Source organism: Megascapheus bottae, chromosome 28 (genome assembly GCF_031878675.1).
Source record: "Megascapheus bottae isolate mThoBot1 chromosome 28, mThoBot2.hap1, whole genome shotgun sequence".
Taxonomy (NCBI): domain Eukaryota; kingdom Metazoa; phylum Chordata; class Mammalia; order Rodentia; family Geomyidae; genus Megascapheus; species Megascapheus bottae.
In genome coordinates, this window is record NC_143536.1 from 11206903 (window position 1) to 11232712 (window position 25810).

General features: G+C 42.4%; 1 protein-coding gene across 2 annotated transcripts in view; it reads right to left on the reverse strand.

Moving 5' to 3' along the window:
* Ttc28 (tetratricopeptide repeat domain 28) overlaps positions 1 to 25810 on the reverse strand; it is a 464455-nt gene that overhangs the window by 96295 nt on the left and 342350 nt on the right. For both annotated transcript variants that reach the window (XM_090320386.1, XM_090320387.1), the window contains one exon: positions 13093 to 13600. In XM_090320386.1, the coding sequence (XP_090176512.1) occupies positions 13093 to 13600 (508 nt within the window). The remainder of the gene's footprint in view (positions 1 to 13092; positions 13601 to 25810) is intronic.

Here is a 25810-nt window from a genome sequence, read left to right on the forward strand (position 1 = left end):
AATCTGCACAAAGAGCCTCATGTTAGCCATGCTTTGTAAACTTCTTGGATGAAGACCCGAAAGGTTAATATATTATTTAGTTAGCCTGCTAATCAGACTGTCTCATTTTGCTATAGGGCAAAGGCTTGTGTAAAGGAAGGAGAAAAATCGACTCAATTCAGTATTCCTACTAACTGAAAGAAATAAAATTAAAATGGTATCATAAAATCTAATCACTGCCTTCTGGTTTAACTATTTCTCGAGCTCATTATATTTTTGGTTCATTTTAGAAAGTTTTGGAAATCGAGTTCCAGCTTCATGTTCACTGTCTTTCCATGGGAAGAACTTAGCTTTTATAGGCGGAAATAGTTTTGGAGGATCAGAGACACCAATAATGATGTCCAGGCAGAACCTATAGTTTGCAAAATTGTCACCATGCCCCAGACCTCAGCCCTCTTGAGTTCTGAGCCCCAGGGCAGCAGAAATGAAACTGGATTCAGTGACCTCACCAGGTGCCAAAGCAGGAACACAGGGAGTGCAGAAGAGGTGATAACTGCACTTTGTCTAGACCATCCTAGCACCAAATCTTCTGGAAGAGTTTAAAAAGCTTCACAGTAGCGTAGCCTTCGATCAAAGTACAAAAGAATAAGTAAGACTCTATAGTCTGACAGAGGAGAGAGGTATTTGGGACAGAAGAAATGGCAAGAAGGGAGCCACAGAGAAGAAAGGGTAGGCCCAGAGGATTCCCTCCCCCTGCGCTTGGTTTTTATTGTTGTTGTTTGTGAGTCATGGGGCTTGAACTCTGGGCCCCATTTGAGAAATAGTCTGATAGATATTTTGGATTGGAAGTTTGGATTTAGGAAGTTGGTATATGGGAAAGAAAACCATGAGCATGAAAATATCTGGTGTTAAAGACACCCCATGGTCCTCTCAGCATTATGTACCTCATGGAAGTAGCTTCAATGTTCACCATGGTTGAATGAATAAAAAAACATTGCCTAGATAGACAATGGAATACTACACAACCTGAAAGGAAGGAGGAAATCTTGTCATTCAAGACATGGACAAAGACAGAAGCCAGGCAGAAAAGGCAAGCCGTATGCAATCTCACTTCTGTATGGAATCTAAAGAAATAGAACTCACAATAGCTGAGGGGAAGATGGTGTATTACAGAGGGGAGTTAGAAATGCTCACCAAAGAGTGGGACATTTCAGTTAGCTAGGAGAGTTAAGTTTTAGTGATTGGTTATATAGTTAGCATGGTGTACAAAGTCAGCACAGGTATTTAACTAACATTCTGCTCAAGGAACGGAGTATTGTCAGAGCCCTAGAGAAGAGGAAAACCACATAGAAGATCTGGACACTCACTCATTATATCTCTCTCTAATGCACTTCAATTCCTACTGTTATTTCAACTCCCCACCCCCAAATCACTCAAAAGCACATTCTTCCAAAGTCCAGGACCCCTCTCCCCCAAACCCAACAGATGGATCCCTTAAAGAATGAATGCAAGAGTAAAAGCACTGCCAAATGTCTCCAGGAGAAAGACCCCGAGTTCTACACAGTCCTGTGGCATGGGTCCAGTGGGCAGTATACAGCACAGATGGCAGGACCCACCATTGCTGGCAATGTAGAGGGCAACACAGGAGCTGTTGTAGATGGAACAACTTAGAAACAGGCAGGTGTGGGAGGTGGCAGCGCCAGGTGTGGGCAGCAGGAGCCAATGCTAAACCCCGTGGTGAACCCCCACACTAGTACATGACACCAGGCAGCGCTGCTCCCCTAGAGGGCAACGGAGAAGCTCAGGAGGAGTGGGAGCAGTGCGCCAAACAGCGCCCACCTGAGTGAGGGAACACCAGTGTTTGGAGATCAGCACTCCCCGAGTGCTCCTTTCCAAAGTCCTATCAGAAGTGTTATCAACGCTCAGGACGGGGCTGCCTAATGGGAAAAGCCCCCATGGGGGCTTTGAACCCATAAACCTATTCAGCCTCACGTGTTCATAATCATTTGTGTAAAGAAGAAAAAAGCCTCCAAGCACTAATTAGAAAGATAGAGCTGTTGTGTTTTCCTCCCGATCACCTTATCTTCTTTATTCAGTTCTTGAAGACTCAGCTATTAAAAGAAATTAAGTAATTCATCAAGCCCATTTCAATTACCTGCTGCTGATAACATCAGATTACAATTAGCATCTACAAATGAACCAAGTGCCAACTGCCAGGCTGAAACATAAGCTAATTTACTGCGAGCCTCTGCCTGCTGGAGACACAGCTCGGGACCTGGCAGCAGGCACCCACTTCATTATTCCAACAACAGCTTTGTAGCCTCTCTTGCAACCGTCCACAGTACAGCACTGACCGAGATTTACTGCCCTGTCTGCCTCTGCTTCCATGTTTACAGATGCTCCAATCTGTAAGCAAATCACCATTCCTTTCAAATAGCAATGTCTAGACAAGCAGGGTGACAAATCTTGACCTAAAGGAGCAAATAAATATTATTAATATTTATTAGGCACTGATAGGTGTGGGGCCCAGCACAGGACGGGCATGTCATAACTTTAATGAGGGTCTGAATCATTCTGCTGCTGGATAGACACTCTTGGTTGATGCTGTCCACTTCTCATGACTCCCTACCTGCAGGGAAAGGACGTTCTCCTTTCTTGCCTTTAGATGTCTAGAAAAGTCTGTGTAAGGGTCTGGGACATATTACTTTTTTACATTTCTAATTTTTCTTTTCCTGCTTTAGATGAAAACCAGAGGTGTGTGGTTTGGCTTCTCCTATCAGGGGCATTATTACGCTTGGACAATCTGTGTGGTCTTGTCTCTGGTCTCAAGTAGAACTAACTGCTCAATAAAGCACAGGACTCTGACAAGACTGGGGCTGCCAGAAGACAGCAGACCTGAGCTTAGAGCCTGACCCACAATGCCAGTACTTTTATGCTTGCAGGGTGGCTGGACAGTAAGGACCAAGAAAATGTGTGCAAAGGATGTGGCCCGGGGGGACTAACCAACAGATCAGGGCTTCTCCAAGAAGAGGGGTTCTGGCCCAGCAGAACTGCTGCTCAGAGCAGCCTATAGGCCTGCTGCGGTGCATCCCTGCCTTTGTCTTCCCGTATTTGAGGTGAAGTGTGGGGATGGGGGTGGAAGGAACCTATCTGACCTTTTACCCTGGCCAAGTGACAGCTCCCCCACTTGGATGGCCTGCTTCAATGGGAATGTTCTCTCCAAGAAACACCTGAAACATGGGAAGCAAACCCCAAATCTGTCCTCTTACTCAATAATCTCAGGTGAGCCACAAACATCCCACAACCTCTGGATACTCCTCAGAGAAATAGAATAGCTGGCTACCTGACGGTTTTGGCACTGGAGGATAAATAAGTTCTCTAAATCACAAACATCAGGGGTTTACATTGCTATACCAATTCTAGGTGAAGTCTTAAAGATTTTTGGACACCTTGAGAGATTATTTTTTAAGTATCATTCTGAGGATCTCTAGAGAAAAATGTAATTGGTATGAACTAATTCCTTCTTATAAGTAGTAAACATTTCACTTGTAGATGAGGTTTCTTTCCATTTAAAGAAAATCTAATATATAAAAACGAATAGCTAGACATGGTGAGCTGGGCCTGTCATCCCAGCTATTTAGGAGGCAGATATCAAGAGGATCATGCTTCAAGGCCAGCCCAGGCAGAAAAATTCTCAAGACCCCCATTTCTATAGGAAAGGCCAGGTGTGGTGGTATGTATCTGTCATCCTAGCTACAATGAGAAGCAAAAACAGGAGGATCATGGTCCCGGCTATCCTAGGTAAAAAGGGAAACCCTGTCTTAAAAATAACTAAACTGAAAAAGGGCTAGGATTATGGTTCAAGAGATAACATGTTTGCCTAGCAAGTACAAAGCCCTGAGTTAAAACTCCAGTACAAAAGGAAAAATAAAATAAGAGACTGATTGGTACATTATAGAAAAAAATTCTCCTACAAAACTAAATTACTATAAGATTTTTTTTAGTACACAAAATTCATATGTGTCCCCCCAGTAGTGATATAATTTACAACATCTGTTGGAGATCAGTGTGTAACTACAGTACATTGTGTGTACACATTGTAGAGATGGCGTGTGGTGCCAGTCCACCTGACCTGGGGTACAGTGCAGTGTGGGTACACACCTTGAAGACAATATGTAACACTGCTCCACCTGACCTGGGCAAGTCAGAATTTTCTGGTTCAGATGCCAGAATTAAACCTTACATGTGATTTTTGTAACAGTTACTCAGTTCATTTTCCTCCCCTATATCCTAGAATTAGTACAGCCTAGAGCCACCATTCCCATGACTACTATTTTGCTATACATGAAGCAGGAGGAATGATATATGCTCACCACAATGGTCACAAAATTTTTACCCCATCAGGATTCCCAAGGAGCTTTAAAAACACAGAAAGAAGGTTTAAAGATACCAGCCATCGTTTTATGAGGTCTTAATAAGTCCTTTAGGCTACAAACCTCCTGAGACTCAAAAGAGTTAACAACAACAACAAAAAAAAACCCACCACTTTTATTTTTGCCGTGTGTGTGTGTGTGTTGGTACTGGGGCATCTCAGGTTTTTTCATTCAAGGCTGAAGCTCTTGAGTCATACCTCCATCACTTCCAGCTTTTTGCTGGTTAGTTGGAAATAAGAACCTTAAGCAATTTTTCTGCCCTTGTTGGCTTTGAACTGATTCTCGGTCTCAGCCTCCAGAGTGAATGGGATTACAGGAATATACCAGTGCTTGGCTTCAAGTTTCAGTTAACAACAACAAAAAAACAACTTACCTGGGCCTTCGTTTTCTTTATATAAAATCAATGAATATTCTCAGTCTTGGAAGTGTAGAGGGAATTAAATATGAAATAGATCGTAAATGTGCATAGAGCAGGGTTCCACACATGATTGTTGAATAAAAATAGAAAGTTTCATGGGAGCAGGAACTCAGTCAGTTTATTCATCAAAAGAGCACAATGCCAGCTGCTGGGCACAACAAAGATGCTGAGCTAGAGCCCTGGCTCAAGTAGTAGAGTGTCAGCTGTGAGAAAAAAAAGCTGAGCAAGAACCTGAGGCCCAGAGTCCAAACCCCATATCAGAACACACAGACACACAGACACACACAGACACACACAGACACACACACACACACACACACACACACACACACACACACAGGAGCACAGTGCTTATCATATACCTAATATTTAACAAACATTTGTGGAGCAAAGATAAATGAGTGGACAATTGAATGAGCATTAGTCCCATCTCCCTTTCCCCCCCAAATAAGCTACTTTCTAAAGTGTCTTTTTGACTACAAAAGGAGAATTTCCTTTGAATTGTAGTCATTCTTACAGAGAGATTAGGATTTCTGGTTCCTGACTGGCCTCAGACCTCCATGGCAGCCTTTCCATCTCTTACTTTAGATCTAGGCCAGGGCCTGAGTCTGAGCTGTGTGGCAACTGTGGTGGGCTACTGTTATACTGTTATATCTACCTCCAGGGCACCCATCTGGAGCTCAGGGTCACCTTTAGAGTGTGTATGTGTGTGGGGGGTAAAGGGGGACTCATCCTCGTCCTCATTGTCTCTCTCCTCTCTGGGATAAACTTCAGTTTATCCCAGAATGAGATGAAAGACAATTCTACCCTGTCCTCCGTTCTGAGATTTGTGATGATCAGAGCCGGAGGACTTTAATTGAAATCTCAGCCTAGAAACCTGTTCGACAGCGCATCTGAGACTCAATTTCAAACAGCCTCATTTAGGACCAGAATGAAGGCCACCCAAACAAAACAAAAGTAAAGACAAAAAAAAATATCTGGCAACAGAAATACTGCCATAGAGCTGGGTGTGGTGGTACTTGCTACTTGGGAGGCAGGAGTACTGAAAAGTTTCAGTTAGTAGGATTTTTATTTTGGAAATAAATAAAAACCAAAAGGGTTGGGGGTGTGGTGATAGAGTGATTGTCTAGAAGTATGAGGCCCTGGCTTCAATTCCTAGTGCCTCAAAGAAAGAAAAAACGGAAAGGAAAAGGGAGGAAAAAAAGGAGGGGAGGGCATGAAGAGTAGGGATGGGAGAAAAGGAAAGGGGAGAAGAGGGAAGGAGAGGGACGAATGCCATTATGCAACAACCATAGTTGTTTTGAAAAATAAAAAAGGGGGATCATTGTCCAAGCCAAAATTCAAATTAACATAATTTTCATAAAGAAAACAACAGTAGATCTCAGTATCTGTCCCTGCATCTCTAAGAATTCTAAGTCATCCTCCAATATGCATGGACACTTCTATGATCCAGATCCCTCTTCCTTGTCTTCTGTGATAGCAGCATTACCCTAGCACATCCCCAGGGCTCTTTTCCCTGGGGTCTACCTGGGGTCCCCAACCCCCCAACCACCACCACGCTCTGCAGGCTGGCAGATTCTTCCTCCATGGCTGGCTTCCCTTCATGTCCCCGGATGTCACTAGAGTGCCATGGTACAAGTGGCTCCAGTTCTGTGAGACCACAGTAGAGTAAGCTAGGATCCTGCACATGGGAGTGCCCAGTATTCACCAGTGCTCTCCCAAGCCATTTCCCTTTCCTTTCCCCTCAGTTCTGGTTTTTCAGTTTCTTCCCAAAGCCCCCACTGTTCTCCCCACTGCCCAGCACAACAGCACGTTTGAGTCTTGCCTTACTCAGTCAAGCTGTACAAGTATTTGTCAGGAGCCCACTTTGTCACAGCTCCTTTTGTAGGAGCTGTGGGCGCATGAGGGCGACTATGCAGGCACACAGACAGTAACCATCCAAGATCAAAGAGAAACAGAATAACAAAAAAGCTGAAAATGTCACTAAAGCTTAGCCAAGCAAAAGAACTTACCCACTGTCAAGACAAGCTTTAACCTGGGACCAGGGCTCAACTGGTAGAGCATCTGTCCAGCAAGCACTAGGTGCTGGGTTCAAACCCCACTACTGCCAAGAAAACAAGCAAGCACACAAACCAGAGAAGCTTCTAGTAATGAACAATATTTTGAATAATCACAAGATGATGGATAAACTTCAGACAAGAGGGTTGGAACCAGAAGATGTAGAAAGAAGAGGCAGGTTAATGAAAGAGCCCAATTTGGGTTCAGGCAACACACAGGATATACTGGAATTTAAGGACAGAAAAATGTGCCTTGATTGTGACTGCCTTTCAGATAAAGATGCAGTCCACAATGTGACATAAAGCATGCGGCAACCCAGAACTAGAGTAGGTGCAGCATTTAGCTCAGTCCAAGCTCAGCACCAATGGTTCATACCTGAAATCCTAGCTTCTTGGGAGGCTGAGATTGGGAGAACTGTATAGTAAAAGGCCAGCCCGGGCATACACGAGGCTCCTTCTTGACCAATAGCTGGGAACAATGACATATGCCTCTCATCCTATGCAGAAGGCCGGTACTGGGAAGATCATGGTGCCAGGCATGAGTCCTCAAGACTCTATCTCAAAATAATAAGCTGGTTGTGGTGGCATGAGCCTGTATTATGGCTTAAAAAAAGATAAAAGAACAGTTTATTACTATTGATGAATAGAGTAGAGACAGGGAGGGAAACAACAGAAAGCTGGGCACTAGGAAGAGGAGATGGATACGAGGATATTTACATATCGTATTGATGATAAGTCAGCGAGAAAGAAGGAAGAAATCAGTCATGTGCAAGTCAGGCCTCACGACAACATCGTTTCATAATATGTTCACGTGAGAACCCTAGAACCTGTAAGTGCTACTTTATGTGGCAGGAGTGAGTAAGTCAGGGGTCCTGAGACAGGAAGAGCATGTTGCACTCTCCAGCTCTGCCTGTTAGAGGGGCCAACCAGAGCTGGGCAGAGCAAAGGCAATGTGACTGCAAAAGTGGAGAGTAGAGCTGTGTGCTCTGGAGGAGGAACAGTGACACAAGGAAAGAGCAGAAGGAAAGAAACGAAATCTCTCCCAGACCATACTGCTGTTTCAAGCCTGCCAACATCTTGACTTTAGCCTAATGGGACTGATCTCCAGAGCTAGAAGAGAACACGTTTGCCCTGCTCTAAGCTATCATGTTTATGGCGATTTGTTCCAGTACCAATGGGAAACTAATACAGATGGCTCCTGGAGTGGGGCTGTCGTCAACAGACATAGGAAAGCTAGGAGAATCACTTCATTTTGCAAATTGCGTATTTTTTGTTTGGAATCACTAGTGCTGACAGCTCAGCATGAGACTCAGATGGAAGAGCCACTAGGTAGCTGGAAAGAGGTCAGAGTGCCAAGACTTAGAAGCGGCAGGTACCCAAGCAGAAGTTAAATGAGGCAAGGAGGAGTGATGAAGGAAGATGGGCATAGAAATAACAAAGAGAATCAAGGATAGAACAGAACATAGAACTCCCACATTTACCACGTGGCTGTATGGTGGGAAACGGACATGGCAGTAATGGAGGTAACTGACCGCAGAAAGCAGGAAAGCTGCAGTGTGGAGGTGGTTTAAAACTGCAGGCTGAGAAGAGCATGCAATGACCCAGTCCTCAGAAAGGACTAATGCCCACATGTGTGTGTTAGCACAGGGGCTGCACAGGCATGTAAAATGGTCTGGAAAGGTCCATATCAATTACATACAGGGGAAAGTAGCAATGGGAGAGGTATATCTTCTTTTTTATTTTTACATTTTTGTACCGTAACAATTGTTTTTATAAAAGGAAGTACCACTTTCATAACTTAAAAAAATCATCTGTGGTAATGCTCCCTAGGTTGAAGGGAAGCAAGACCACACCAAACTCAAATCCTCAGAAATGAATGAGAACCAGAAATGACTCTTAAGTGACAAACATGACATTATTTTTCCTCTTACACCAATAAAATGATGGCTTAAGACAAAATCTAACAATGTAGAATCTAGAGAGTATACAATAGAAATATATGTCCCAACTACAGCATGAAGTCCACAAGGTAGAAAAAAATCTTAAAAGGTTCAAGATGTGTAGACTGTATAGGAAACATTCTGATACTAGCTTCTAGTAGACTGCACAGAAAACATAGAATGTAATCTTTTCTGTTGATTTCTTTGTTTGTTTGAGACTCTAGTCTCATAATCCAGATTGAACTAGACTTACTATGTGAGTCTGATTTTGAACTTACAATCCCTCTGCCTCTACCTTCCAAATGGCAGAATTACAGATGTGCATCAGCACGATTACATGCTGTAATCATTAGAGTAATCACTAAAAAAAAAAAAATGCAGAGATAGAGCTAAAAAGCAAACAGTCAAAATGCAGTCTAAAGGGTTAAATTAACCCAAGGAAAGCAGAAAAGGAAAAACAAAAGAATGTACAAATAAGACAAATCAAAATCCAATAGAAGTATAAACTTAAATTCAGCAAAACTAATTATTATTATAAGCTGGGTACTGGTGGCTTGTGGCTGAAATCCTAAATGCTCAGGAGGCTGGGATCCAGAGGATAGCAGTGTGAAGCCAGCCAGGGCAGAAAAGTCTGAGAGATTATATCCTTAATTAATCATCAAAAGCTGGACTGGAGGTGGGGCTCAAGAATCAGCTGAGCAAGCAAGGTAAGCAAGCCCTCAGTTTAAACCTTGATATTGGCAAAAAAAAAAAAGCAAGCTGTTATAATTTGACTATGTAACACTCTTTGGTGGACTTATATGCTGGGTGCTTGGTCCCCAGCTGGCAGCACTGTTTTGGGGAGGCGGTTGAAACTAGGGGGTGCAGCTGAATGAGGAAACATGGTTCTAGGAGTTGTGTCTTTGAAGGTTATCCCTGGTCCCTTCCTTGCTCTCTGCTTCCTGTCTTCCATGGGGTAAAGGGGCTCCTCTGTCAAGCACTCCTTCTGCCATTTCATTCCCAAATGAGCACATACACAGGGGCAGCAACCATGACAGAGCCTCAAACTGTGAACAGTATAAATCTTGTTTCCTTTAACCAGTTGTCAGAAACTCTTCTCAGTGACACCACAGTTACTAGGACAATTACAAACGCCCAGTAGCTGGACACTGATGGTTCACACCTGTAATCCTAGCTCTTCAAGAGGATGAGATCTTAAGATGGAGGTTCAAACCCAGATCAAGCACAAAACCCCCAAACTTTAATCTCCAAAAGAGATAAGATTAATCACAGAAGCAGTAAGCACAGGAAGATGGAAATGGGCATATCAGAATCTGATCAAGGCAGAAGCGTGTCAGCAAAGATAAAAGACAGTCCATAATGATGAAAGGACCAGCCACCAGGAAAACAAACTGATTATTATTGGATATTGCCCAATAAGAGAGCTCACAATACCTGAAGCTAAGTTTTTTAGAATTAGAAGTAGGATCAAACACATCCACAATAATATATAAATTTTTAATAACCCTTTCCTTGGTGATTGATATACCACAACAATAAAGACACAGGTGATATGAACAACAGTATATCCTACCTGGGCTGAAGTGTCAACTTTCAGCACTGTGCCACACCAACAGAAAAGATACAGATCAGACGCTTTGACCACAGTAAAATTAAATTAAGCCATGTGCATGGCTCACGCCTGTAATCCTAGCTACTGGGGGGGGGGGCGGGGAGGCTGATATCTGAGGATCAAGGTTCAAAGCCAGCCCAGGCACAAAAGGACCCGAGACTCTTATCTCCAATTAATCACTAGAAAACGGGAAGTGGGGCTGAGGCTCAAGGGTAGGGTGATAGCCTTGAGCTGAAGAGCTGAGGAATAGCACCCAGGCCCAGAGTCTTTCAAGCCCCATTCTCCCCTCCCCCTCAAAAAAAAAAAAAAGAATGAGCCACCAGTGCTTACTAAGAAACAGCCCTTTTTAATTCTTATTTTTAATTTTTATTTTTTGTCAGTCATGGAGCTTGAACTCTGGGGTCTGAGTGATGAGCTCTTTAACTCAAGGCTACCACCCTACCCCTTGAGCCACAATGACACTTCCCCTTTTTTATTCTTTTGTGCACTGATAAGATAGAACTAATTACCTTATGTATACCAGTTCCAAAATGTTTTCAAATTAAACAATTCTTTTTTTAGAGTATTTATTTTTTTATTGTAATTAATAAAAGGGTTACATGATATTTGCCAGATAGAAGGTGCATTAATTCACATATATTGATATCCTTTCAGATGTCTTAGTCCCCATTACCCTCCCCTCCACCCTAAACAATTCTGTATGGATAAAAAAATCATAGAAGATTTGCTAAAATTTTAAAGTCAATTAAAGCTGTGATGTGTAGGTAAATCAGTATTTAGAGGATAAGCAAACGTTGGTTCTTTTAAAACCATCAAGAGAATTGATAAATTTCTACTCAGAATGAGCCCCAAAAGTATATATGGAGGGCACAACACAAACTCTAGGTCTCTGAATGAAGTAGAGCATGTCTATATGGCCTATAATCATGAAAAGAGTAATAGGGAAACATTGTAGACAACTTTAGGCCCCCAAATGCAATAGCTTAGATGAAATGACTAGCTCTTAAAAAATACAGCTTGTGAAAGCTGATACAGAGGAAAAGGAAACCCTAAATAGTCTAATATACACAACTGTTTCAAGTGGAGGTTCCCGGGCCTTCCAATCTTTCCTACATGCCACAGCCTGGCTCCTCCTCTCCTCACTTCACAACTTCCAGAGTTTCCTGTTCTCAGACACATCCCTGTCCAGACCTCATGCTAACCTTCTATCACTCTCTAGCACCATCCCTCATTGTCAATATGTCACAATTATAAGCTCTTTGAAGGAAGGATTACCTGTCTCCCCTTAAGTAATTATTCAGGACTGAGCACATATTAAGGATTTAATAAACCCTTATCATCCGCTTAATGGATTGTTAAAAGCAGGAGCCTATTTTTCACTTGCCATATTCTCTAGGCCCTCACTCTGGACTCAATGCCATCTTCACATCCTTCTCTAGGAATGTGCAGGTCTTTCTCTAACAACTATTCAAGGCATATATGGTTAAAATGATCAGAGGGGAGTGGGGAGAGGGAGGATGTTAACATGATATCAGTGGATATGGAGTCGCCTTGATTTGGTAGTTCACACAAGCAAAGGAAGCTGTATCCTGTTGTGCCAACCAGGCTACCTCCTCTTTGTCCCACCTCACCTTAAGTCCTTGTGGACACATAATAACCAGAAGCTCTAGGCACAAGTATGGCATCAGTCCATAGTTTCCAGTACATCCTTACTTCCATTCACTCACTACATTCAGCTGTATGTAGAGACAATCTAACAGTATCTTCTAGAAGGTTGGGGCTTACCAATTAGTCATCATGGCTTACCACCCCTCAGGAACACCCAAACTATAAATGTCTTAATTACCATCAAGTACTAGAAAAACAATGACTATAGATGTTCTTTAAGTAGATTTTTAAAAATTTTTTTCCCCTTCTTTTTTGTGGGTCATGGGGCTTGAACTCTGGGCCTGGGTGCTATCCCTGAGCTCTTCAGCTCAGCTAATATTCTACCCCTTGAGCCACAGCGCCACTTCTGGTTTTCTGGTGGTTAATTGGAGATAAGAATCTCATGGACTTTTGTGCTCAGGCTGGCTTTGAACTGCAATCCTCAGATCTTAGCCTCATGAGCAGCTAGGATTACAGGCATGAGCCACCAACACCCAGCTTAAGTAGATTTTTCACAAAGATCATTTTGCATTTATACTAGCATCAATATTGTTTATGAATATATATAATTTTCAAGAAAAAAAATCCCGTGAAGCTAATTTGCCAAGTAGAGAAATCTCTGGAAGCAGAAATTCTCTCCAATTTTCTTGCCTTGATGACTTTCTAGCAATGTCTCCTTCGCTTAAACCAAACATAGCCTTATATCATCTTCATTCCCTTCTCTCTAATTAGATAAATCTGCACTCTTCTCTCCAGACAGATGAAAAGGCTGGGTGCTTTGTTTTCCCAGTACTTCAGAGTACTAGTGCTTGGAGAGCTACGATGACAGGAAAGAGTGTGTGAGTTACAGCAGGCAGACTCCCAGGGAACATAGCTGAGGGGAAGATGAACACAATGAGCAGATTGTATTGAATTAAAACACAGAATCCTGTAAAGACAGAGAACTATTCCCACTATTTCTAGCCCATATGTTGCTCCAGGGTCATTCAAGCAACACTGTACTCACCCAGATTGGAGGATGCGCGCCCCTCTGCAGCCCGGTCCTTGAGGTCCTCAGCAATGCCCAGCTGCTGCTCATGGTACTGCCTCGCCCTCTCCAGGTCCTGCATGCACCTGGCAGCATGGCCCAGACCAGCATAGGCTCTCATCTCAATGGCTTTCTCCATCAACTCCTGTGCCAGCTCTAACACATAGTTGTGGTAAGACATGGCCTTGTCAAAGTTCCTCCGGTAGTGGTAGGCACTGCCCAGGTTGCTGTAGGCACGGGCCTCCTCTCGTTTATTCCCCAGGTCCTTGGCTATCTTCAGGTGCTGTTCATGACACTGCACGGCATTCTCAAAGTCTCCCATGGCGATATACACAGCCCCCATGTTGCCAAGTTCTCGGGCTTCCGAAAGTTCATCTTTGGATTGCTTGGCAAGAAGAACACATTGTTTATGACTGGCCAGGGCATTGGGATAGTCTCCAATGGCTGTGTACACATGGCCCAGACTGCTCAGAGCTGATGAAGCTGCCTGGAGAGGGAGGATGAGGCAGAGAAACAAATAGACATGAGACAATGGCTTAGGTTTGTCCAGCAGATAAAGTTGCACAGAGTTTGCCTGAACTGTCAATCTGGTTCCTAATGGTGCTTCTATCAGTGGGACACAGACCTAGCAGAACCGATAAAGGGGACTTCCAAGAGTTAGCTTTCAGCAGAAGACAATGGCTGCTTAATCAGTAGCTTTCCATACCTAATCTCACAGAAACAGGCACTGCTACATGCAACTTTCATCCTAAAGACTTACTGATAGTCTCTCCCCCCCCCCACCCCCCAGCCTGCTCTCTCCTCCTTATAAGGGAGCATGGATTCAGGACTTCAAGCTCTGGCTTGCCTTTCTTTCTCATAGCTGGTGCTCTACCACTTAGTCATAACTGCAGTCCAGCATTTTTATTGGTTAAATGCAGATAGAGTCTCTAGACTTTTTCTGCCTGGGCTGGCTTCAAACTATAATCCTCCAGATCTGAGCCTCCTGAGTAGCTATGATTACAAGCATGAGCCACTAGTGCCTGGCTGACATACTGATATATCTAATATTCTCTATGATAGTTCAGCTCTGTTAATACCTATTAACCTCTGTGGTCTAAAGAAATGTTGAAGAAAGCTGCAATTAATTCCTACATATGAAAGAGCCTAGGACAGTTCTAGGAGAAATCCCTGTTAGGCTGTTTGCACTCCTACAAGTTTCTCTACTCTGGTCCTCTGAAGCAAATGGATGCACTGATGGGGAGGGAGATGTGTTCCATGATGACCTATGACTTGCTTTTACCTTGGCCCTTCTGTATATCACCAGTGCTGGAGTGGCCATAGAGGCCTTAGGCTTGGATGAGAATCAGAGGAAAACATTGACTAGACAGTGATAACATTCAGGCATTCCTGGCTCTTAGTTTTTCCATCCTGCCTAGGGATTCTCCTAACCCCAGCCCTTCTGTGCCCAACGATAATCCCTCCTCAGATCTTTCCTGCTGCTTGCTACTCACCCACTCCTTGTTAAAAAACACAAATTCTTAGAGAAAATCACCCTATGTCCGTGTCATGAACCACACAGGGATATCAAAGATAGAATCTCACCTAATGCTCACAGTTGTGGATATTAATCTTTAGTTCTAACTCCTCTGTAGAGATACAAAAGAAAAGTGTTGCTGGGTTTTCCCTGCCCTCTTCTTAATTCTCAAAATTGGAAGCATGCCTATCCTTTTCCTCCCTCACTGTATCTGCAGCTAAGGGCTGTACAGCACTTTACTTCATGACACTCCCCTGTGTAGCGGGCTCGTGTGATCCTGGCAGAACAAAGGGTTCATGCAATTGCCAGCAGGGCAGGAGTCTTCCATGGGCCCCCAGCTAGGGAGATAATGCCAACCTAGCTATATAAGCTGTGCTCTATCTGTGAACTTCAGAACTCTCACATTCATATTTTATAAATATGAAGGATGTGCCATCCTATTTTATTTTTATTTTTGTGGGTCATGGGGCTTGATCTCTGCTTGGGTGTTGTCCCTGAGCTCTTCAGCTCAAGGCTACCACCCTACCCATGGGCCTGGGTGTTAACCCTGAGCTCTTCTGCTCAAAGCTACCATCCTACCCTTGAGCCAAGCCCCACTTCTTGTTTTCTAGAGGTTAATTGGAGATAAGAGTCTCAGGTCCTTTTGTTCCTGGGCTGGCTTTGAACCTTGACCCTCAGATCTCAGCCTCTTGACTAGCTACGATTACAGGCGTGAGCCACCACGCCCAGCTGTACTGTCCTATTTTATATTTCCTTGTGAAATAGCTGTTCTTAGTCAAAATGATGGAGAGACCATTGTTATTTTTTTACAGGATATATGAATAGTATATCTGCAAAGTGTTGCTGATTATTTAAAGTTGCTCTTATCATCTCACAGATGTTCTAACAAAAAGATTTAGAAGACAGGAAACCAACACTTTCTGTTTTGTCCAGGGTGTAGAGAGCCACCAACACAGTAGCAGCGGCACCAAGCAGCAACCACTTGCCCATAATGGCCTTGAGCTCCCAGCTGGAAAGCCTTTTTGGGCTTGAGGTTAAAACTTCAAGCCAACACTTTACTCCTGGGGCTGTCCTCTGCTTATCTCCCATCTGACTTCCTCCCTTGCTGCAGGCCCAGGGATGTAGTTTCTGTCCTCTTTTTCAGAACTTTTGGGTTTATTTCCACTCACACCTGGATAGGGGACTACAGTCCCCAAACCTTCCACCATCAGTTTTGGTTACCCCGTGATTTAATGCAGAAGCTTTTGCACACTGAAGCCAGGACAGCCCAGAATCAGACATGCTTACACCAGAATGGCCCCTTCTCAAGTCTGGGACCTTTAGCAATGGAATGTCTCTGAGCCCCTATTTGCCAGACAGATATTTCCAGGCTCCTCACAAGTCTAGAGCTGATTCAAACTCAGCCCTGGGCCCCTGTCAAATGTGAGAACCATAAATAATTCACTAGATAGCTCCAACTAGTCGATGTGGTTGGAAGCAATGAGGCCTTCAGCACTGCAGGGGATGGATTTATAAGGCTTGGGGTGGGCATGGCACCCCAGGCATCACTGTTCTCAGAAACTTCTGGTTTATGGCAACTCCAAATGAAGGCCCTGGGATCGTCTGCTTCTGCTTCGTTTCTCTAAATGCCAGGGAGGCATGGGAACTGGCTCAGCAAACTCTCTGAACATAAGGAGAGGGAATATGGGGGCATCTCTCTCCTAAGATGTGGGGAGTGGGGAGGATGAGAACATAGTTCTTCTCTGGCATCCTCCAGGCACCAGGCAGTGCTGTCTGGTGGGGAAATCTAGATGGTGGGGGCCCTGCCAACCTACATTTCTGGGAAGGACTATTAATTCATGATGCAAACATCATAGCTTCCAGAATGGGACAAGCTGCTAGAAAGAGGGTAAGGGTAAGGGTAGAATAGAATAGGACTTAGTGTCAGAGGCCCTGGCTGTGGCTCCCTGATAAGACACTTTACCTTTCCCTTGCCTGCTTTATTTGCAAAATGCCCTGGGACAAGTAACATGGGATGGTATTTATCAGCTGAGTGAATTACAAATTAATCACTTGTCTTTGCTTCAGCTACTGTAGAAGTAGTGTAGATCTGAAACAGGGGTTCTGGCTGTTAATGAGGATCTGAAAACCCATGCTCACTGTGCCTGAAAATCATGGGTCCACCTCAAGCAGATGCTGTTTGCTGCTGAGGTTCATGCTGCGTGGTGTATTAATCTCTTTGAGAGTTTTGTACTCGAACAGCAGCAGCTGCTTCCCACAGTGGAAACATTTTGGAACATCTGTATTTGAATACTAAAATGCATACACAGTTATGCTAACAAACTATCTGGTTGGAATAAGACAATAGTTTTCCTCTCTCTACAAGACTAATTACTCCTGCTCTTGCCAAAACATTATTTACAGCTGCAGACTTGGGCACATGGGGTCAGGCGTTCCTTGCTCTGTGACCTGAATATTTGCAGAAGAGCCCCATTTGATAAGTTAGCTTTGTGGATCCAAAAGCAAACGCTGGAAATTTGCTCATCTTTTTATTTTTTTAAAGTACTTGTAGGTTTTTAGCTTGAAAAATAAAATGTTCAATCTCCCCAAACTATGAACACCTGGACAACAGTATCACTTAGCTTACATGGTTCTTTCCATCCTGCACATTTTCACCTTGCTGTATGTATTTTTCCTAAGAGTTATACTTTGTGAGAGGAGTGAATATTCAATATAATTGCAGATTGATTAATTGCATGCAGTTGGAAAGAAAGGGAAATGGATCTGCAGCAGAAATACTGCTATTCCTTCACATTATCCAGATCCACGTGTGCCATGTATCTACTGCCAGCCATGCAATGGACACACAGCCCCAGTGCTCTGTATGCCTGAGTTTCTAGATGAATCACTCACAGCCCAACAGACAGAAGGACTCAATCACAGACATATGAACTCTGGAGCACACACAGGCTCAAGTGCTAGAGTGTTTTGAGTTTGTTTCTTGGCTTGTTCATTTTTTTCATTCACTCATGCATTCAAGAAAAGTCTCTAGATTTATACATAGAAGGTCAGCTAATGCTTGACCAAGGAGCACAAGAAACTGAATAGAAAAAATATTTTTTCCTATAAAATATGCTTGATAAACTAGGCATCACACAGTAGGTCAAGAATCTAGACATTAAATGGATCATAGAACTGAATATACAGCTCAGAACTATAAATTTCCTAGAAGGTAACACAAGAGAAAGTTTTGTTTTCTTTGTTTGGGCAACAAGTTATTAGGTGTAACACCAAAAATATGACCCATGGATAAAACTGATGTTAGACTTATATGAAATTAAAAACTTGTGCCTTGTGAAAGTCAGTTAAGGGAATGAAAAAAAAAAGCTACAAGATGAGAAGACATTTGCAGAACACATGCATGGTAAGAAATCTTTGTGCCTCAGGGCAGGGAGTGAGGCCTAGTGGTAGAGTGCTTGCCTAGCACGAAGCCCTGGGTTTGATTCCTCAGTACCACATACACAGAAAAAACTGGAAGCGGCGTTGTGGCTCAAGTGGCAGAGCAGTAGCCTTGAGCCAAAAGTGTCCAAGAACTGTGCCCAGGCTCTAAGTTCACACCCCAGGACTGGCAAAAACAAAACAAAACAAATAAATACATAGAAATCTTTGTCCCCAAAACACAAAATATCAGAAAAGAAGTAATTTTAATAAGAGCAAAAGATTTGAAGTGAGCTCACTAGTTACAGATGGCAAGGAAATGTGTGGAACACATGATGCTCAACAATGCCTACTACCAAGGACTTGTACAATGAGTCCAGGTGCCACTGTACATGTGTTTAAGTGGCACAGGCTGCTAGGTGCCAACATACATGTGCTAGAACCGCATGAGCTGCTAGGTACCACTGTACACATATTAGAACAGCATGGGCAACTCTAAATCCTGACGGGGAAGTAGGGCAAGAGAAACTCATACTTGCTCGCTGCTGGTAGGAATGAAAGACAGATGGGAAAGCTCTAAATCTAGTCTTACCATCTGATCCAACAATGCTGGTCACAGCTATTCACCCCAATGAGCTGGACATGTATGTCTACACAAAACCTGCCCACAAATCTTTACAGTAACTGTATTAAGAACTGATGGAAATTGGAAGGAGCTGTGTGGTGTATGCCTGTAATCCCAGTGTTTAGAAGATGGGGGCAGAAGGATCAGCTTAGGCTACATAGTAAGACCCTGTTTCAATAAAACAAAAACAGAAACTAGAGGCAATCAGACATTCAGATAATGGATAATAAAGTATAGTACATCATATAAATATTATTGTTAAAAAAGAAATTTCCTATCAATTCTATGCTAGAAAAAGGTAAAGAGAAAACCCTCAGTGTGTAGTGCTAAGTGATAGAAGACAGCCTGCGATGGAATGTTGTGTGATATACTGGAAAAGGTAAGTAGCCAGTGGCTCTAGGGACCTGGGAAAAGGAGTGGGAGTAGGTGGAACCCAGGGATTCTCAGAGAAATCCAGCTACTCTTTGTGGCATTATAAGGTGGGTGTGTGGCATTGCATAGACTTGACAACATGGTGAAGCCAGACATGAATAATGAACTTTAGCTAACTGTAACATGATCAATCTTGGTTTGTCACTTGAGATACACAAAGCATATTAATGCATGCATATTAATGAAAGGAGAAGCTGATGGTGTAAGAGAGGAATAAGTGAGAATTCTCTGTATTGTTTCTCTTTTTTTTCTGCTCTAAAGCCCCTGTTACAAAAGAAATAAGTAAATTGAGTTTTGCTCACCTAGCATGCATGAACCCTGGATTCAATTCCTCGGTGCCACATACACAGAAAAGCCAGAAGTGATGCTGTGGTTCAAGTGGTAGAGTGCTAGCCTTGAGAAAGCTCAAGGACAGTGCCTACGTCCTGAGTTCAAGCCCCAGGGCTGGCAAAAAAAAAAAAAGAAACTAACTATACACAAAGGGGAACTATGATGGAGTGAGTGGTGAGGAGGAAGGGGAGGAGGAACTGCTCAGGGGAAGTAGAGAACAGGGGGGAGGGCCTGGGAAGGGTAGTTCTGTCCGCCAGTTTTCGTAAAATCTCAATCATTTTTCACATAAGCATTTTCATATTGTCATTAAGGAAAGTATCTTAAGTGTACATAATTGTACCTGCTTTTAAGATAACATTGCATTTGAAGAGGCAAAAACTCAGAGATAGAGTGGCATACCTTAAAGAACAAATTAATAACAGTGCCAGGGGTTAGTCCACACACATCAGACTCTTGGGTTCATTTGCCTCCACAGAGTTCAGCCTCTACTGATAAGCTCAGCCCACAAGTGTGGTAGGAGTCACTGAAGGCTTCAGCTGGGGAGTGGTGGGATTGTTCCACATTTCTATGACTCAGCTGGAAAGCTGAGAGATAGGCAAAAATAACAACAAAATAATGATTAGAGTCAGTGTCAGTGGCTTAACACCTGTAATCCTAGTTACTCAGGAGGCTGAGATTTGAGGATCACAGTTCAAAGCCAGCCCAGGCAGGAAAGTCTTGTCTCCAATTAAGCATCAAAAAAATCCGTAAATGGAGCTGTGGCTCAAATGGTAGCAGGAACAGTCCCCAAAATGCACATGTAGGAACCAACCAGTACATATGTTGCCATACTTTTCTTTCTCTTTGTTTGACAGACTACTTCATCAGAATTGATTTCAAGTGAGACAAATGTCAGTACAGAATAGCTACCTGTATATTCATCAATCTTCAATGAAATAAACCTTTATTGTTTTAAGCCACTGAGATTTGGGAATTGGTTGTTATTATAGCATAACCTGACTAGTCCTGGCTAGAAGCACAGTGAAACACAAATGAGTAACTTCCTTCTCCAGAAAATAGATTAGGAAGAGTTACCTATAGTTAACTAGAGTTACCTATGGATAGTTAACTAGCTAGTGGTCTAATTACATACCAGATATCATAGTTTCTAGATGATTAAATCTTAGGCATTCTTATAGAAAAATTACATTTGAGGGTATTTGGATACCCAGATCAGTCTTTGCTAATCTTTATCCAAATCACTGGCTCTGTGACAAAAGTCACTGAAAGATAAAGCAGTAGACATAGAAGACTGAACCACATTCTGTGAGACTTGTCTTAAATGACATGTTTCTTATGTAATGGGTATATTTTAGCCTGAAAATTGAGCTCATCAGCAACTGACTGATAAGTAATTCTATATAAAGATTATGTGATACTCACCAACTCCTGCAACTGCTTACCTTACTCACTAGACACACAAGGCCATTTGGATAGTTACAACAAGGTAATTCTATAAACTATATAACTGAAGATGTTACAGAAAAAAATTGTTCAGGTCTCATTGCTTTTATCCACACTGATGTGATTCACCCCTCTATCTGACACTGGGAAGCTTGTGGGCAGGCCTAGACCCTCCCTTTAACAGCCAGCCAGAATCTGAAAATGGGATTTCCACTAATGACCTGGACCTTACTCTGATCACCATCTTCATATTTTCCTGCCTGCTTTCACAAATGCTTTTTGAGATAAAGCAGACAAATTAACAAACTACGTATGATGAACAGCTAAATGTTAAGGATCTTGATGGAGCGAGTCCACTAAACAGACTCTCTAAGACAAAGAAAAAGCAGGGAGAGGGGTGGGGGGAGGAAAAGAGGAGTGAAAGATATTTAACTGCTACACAGAGACATACTCAATTACAAGGTCTTTAGAAGTTTTAAATTATATCCAGGGTGTACATGCCCAACAACTGCTATAGGTTTGCCATAATCAATGCAACCAGTTTGTTCCAACATCTAAATCCACAGCAACAGTCCAGAAAGGGAAATACTGTGCTGTTTGATTCTCCTCTATCACAATAGAGGAGTCCCTGGTTTGAGTATAAACTAGGAGAACTGAGAGTGATAGTTACAGCTTTTCCATGGTAACCTGTCAGCCCTTCTGAATGCAGAGGGGGGGGTACAGAGAGCTTTCATAATAATTATTTTTATCAAAATTATATTAGGGTTGGAAGAATAATACAATGTCAGAAAGATCTATTACCTAGGCCTAAGAGTTGCTATCACAGGTGATAAATTATTTATAATGCCCAGCATTAATGCTGCAATGTTTTCAAACCAAGGATTTGTAAATGTCCTTTGCAGATGCAAATTAACAGATTAATAAGGAAACAAGCTTTCTGGTATGAGAAGCTGGGATGACAGATTAGCTATTAAGAGCAATTTATAGGTCATAAGATATGAAAGTTGGCAAGAAACACTACCTCCACTGGTTCTATAAATAGCAAAACTGCATTTGGTTTCCCAGAGGTATCCTGTTAGACATTTTAATTATACCATAAAAACTGCCAGAATTTATAATGATTTCATTTTTTAGAAAACTTGATGTTTCGTGTAAACTTGATGCAATACAACAGGCATCTGTGCTATGTGCCACAAAAACCAAATCACAGCCAATGGCAGAGCAGAGCTGCTTCTGCCTGCTTGGAGGGACCAGGATGTTCATCAGAGAGAAGTGTGCTTTGCTCATACCTTCTCTGAATTTCCGAGGGACTCCCTGCCCTCTCAATCCTCCTCTACATTTCTTAGGGATTCTCTTCCCCCATCTTCCTCCCATCTTCCATCCAGACTGCCATCTAAGAAGACTGAACAAGAATCTCATTCTATGTAGAGCTTTGGCCACAAAATGATAGTGAATCAAAATGCCTCCAGTCTTGGTAATTCTGCTAGAGTTGAGTTTGATTAGGGTAATGTCCCTCTCTTGTTGGAAATAATCAGTTAGAATTCTTTGTGGTAATGTATCCCTCACTTTCAGCTTGCTGAAGTAGAAAGCAGACAGTCCATGCTCATATGAGTTTTCTGACATAATTCACTCATGTTTCTCATGTCACAGTTTTACCTGGATCAGGACACATTTTTTACCCCAATGCAGTGTTAGTCCAACCAAAGCTGTTCCATCCCACACTTGCCAGCCAACCTGAATGTCAGTGGGCCATAAAACATTATTCTGTAGGGGGTTGGAATGTGGCCAATCACTCCTCAGAGGCAGTATTTACACTGAGTCATAAAGCCTGGCCTTGGCAGGGCAGGATAAAATGGAGACACATAGAGGGAGAGAAATAGAAAACACACATGTGCAAGAGTGCACAAACAAGGGGCAGAGAAAAAAATTCTGGAAAGAAAAAAGCCCAAGGAAAGGATAGCTTATTTGCAGAGTCCAACAGGTAACAATTTAAACAAGAAATCTCTAAGCTGGATGGCAAAGAACCCTTAGGTATCCTGGAGAGAAGTCGGGGAATTAAACAACTGAGAGCTTGTGCATCGATCCATGAAGGAATGGCATTATATGCCCTCACTATGAAGGGTGGGTCCTAATATTGGTGAGATATCCTGAAATGCTTGGTCTCTGGATGGCAAGGAACAAATGACCCTGACTCCCTATCAAGACATTCATTTCTGTAGGTTCACCCTTCATCTTTGCTGAACAATTCCAAACCCAATTTCAGAGCAAGAAACGAGAATTTTTAGAGCTACAAGATCACCTTATAGCCTTATAGATTATAAATAAAATTGTAAGTGTGTGCTTCCTGTGATTAAAGGTATATATTGTTGAGCTGGATGCCTGGCTCATCCCTATTAACCTAATATTTCAGGAGGCAGCGATGAGAAAGGTTGTAGTTCAAGCCCAACACTGAGCCAGTAAGCAAGACCCCCATCTCAACTAATATAAAACCTGAATGCAATGAGTTGTAAGTGGGAAGTGTAAATAGGAGAATTATGGTCTAGGCTAGCCTGGGCAAAAACCAGGATTCTATGTGAAAACTAACTTGAAGAAAAAAAGGAGGTGGGGGCATTCATATGGTAGAGTGCTTATGTCGTAATAGTGAGACTAATTTCAAACATCAAATAAGCTTATACCTGTGGTCCCAGATTCTTACATTTAGGAACTTGAAGCAGGAGGATCTCTTGAGCACAGGAATTTGAGCACAACCTGTGCAAGACATCAAGACCTCTTTTCAAGATCCCAAACAAACAAACCAATCTGCTTAGGTTAACTTGGATTGAAATTGGTTTCTCCCAAGCAGTACTGAGGGTCCTGAAGGATCCTTTGGATCAGAGTTTGAAAGGCCCTTAGCAGTAGAATCTCTCAGTGATGGTATGTGTGGGTAAAGACATCTGGCTATCCTGGCTGAAGGCTGATCTACTGCCAGAGGAGGCAGGCCCAGGGCAGGCTGCAGGCTTAGCCGGCACCCTCCTCCCTCTGCTCTGCTGGCATGTTTCAGGACACCCTACCTCAGTCAAGTCCCCTTGGGTCTGTGCTGGTTCTCCCTACTCATGTAGATCTATGATTACATGGGTAACAAACCTTTGTGTGGTTCCTATGATTACACAGAAAGCAAACACTGACATTACCTCAAGGCCACAAACTCAGTATTATCATCACCTTCTTTCTCCTTTGCTCTACATCTATAAGCCATCAAAACCAATCCTTGAAATTATAATTATTTGATATCTTTATCTTAATGCCATTTTAGAATTAATTGGTAGATTGATTTTTTTTTTTTGCCAATTTTGGGGCTTGAACTCAGGGCCTGGGCACTGTCTCTGGGCTTCTTTTGCTCTACCATTTGAGTCACATTACCACTTCTGGCCTTTTCTATTTATGTGGTACTAAGGAATTGTACTCAGAGCTGCATGCATACTAGGCAAGTACTCTACCACTGAGTCTAGCCCCAGACTTAACTTTTTTTTTTGCCAGTCCTGGGGCTTAATCTCAGGGCGTGGGCACTGTCTTTGGGCTTTCTCAAGGCTAGCATTCTACCACGTGAGCCACCACACCACTTCTGGCTTTTTCTGTGTATGTGGTACCAAGGAACCAAACCAGGGCTTTGTGCATTCTAGGCAAGCACTGTACCACTAGGCTATGCTCCTGGCCATATATGCTTCTGGCCAATATATATATTGACAGTGTTAACAGATGGGTCTTATAACACATTTAATATAATTTAATGTAATACTGTTTTTCTTTCTGAAATCCTAGGCAGCTATTCATTGGCAAATTTAGGGACAACCTTCAATAACATCCATCAGTAGTTTTCTAAGAACTACTGATTCTGTTCCCTGAATCATGATATACTTTCCAAATCTAGGGTCGTACAGTGATTAGAATGACCTAGGTCTAAATTCTACTTCTTCTGGGTACCTTCCTTAAGGAACTTTCTCTCCCTGTTCCTGCTTCCTTATTAAGAAAAGGGCCATGAGACCCATTGCATGGGGTTGTTTAAAGAACTCAGAACTGTGACTGACACACAGAAATACTCAACTGCTACTAGTTGTTATTTAAAAGTCACATGTTGATAATAATTTAATCTGTCCTATACATTTATATAAATGTAAATGTACCAACTTAGCACTCTCTTTATATCAATTAAAAACCTGAAAATGTTATTTCCCTTGGGGGACATTTGTCATGTTCCTTAGCACAGGAATTACTTGGGCATACACAAATATTCCTTTTTGAAAACCCCCAAAGAAATAAGGCATCACACCAAGATCTAAAAATGGAACATAGTAAATACATAGAAGAAAAATTAAAATTTTAATTAATATCTTGAAATTTTTAAATTGGCTTATTATAAAAATATTCACACTGAAATTAAACATAGTTGATGCTACTAGATAGATTTTCTAATTACAGTATCATCAAATCATTTGCCATGTTAATTTTAAATGTGCCTTCCAAAGGTATGCTTGTTTTAGATGAAAATAAGTATGCTAAGTTTCAGAGGAAATTTGTTCCACAATCAAAAAGAGATGACATATATATATTTTTATTTTAACACAGTACTAAAAGAAATAGGGTGTGGGTGAAGGGAAGAGGGGCCTAGCACGAGGAGGAGAACAAAGCCTATTGAAGTCTTTGGGCTTCATCTCTGAGACCTAAGTCTAATATGATGACTGACAGACAGGAGCTCAACAACACATGAAAAACCAACTTAGAAGCCAAGGGACTTTGGTTCTGTGTAAAGAAATAAAGCCCCATCCTCCAAGGTAAGAATACCAAAGTGAGTTGTGGTACCAGGACCTTCTGATCCCTAGTTCTCTTTAGCAAAAATAAATTCTACTGACACTCACTGTGCTGACTTGTCTCCACAGATACAAGAGCAGGGAGTCCAC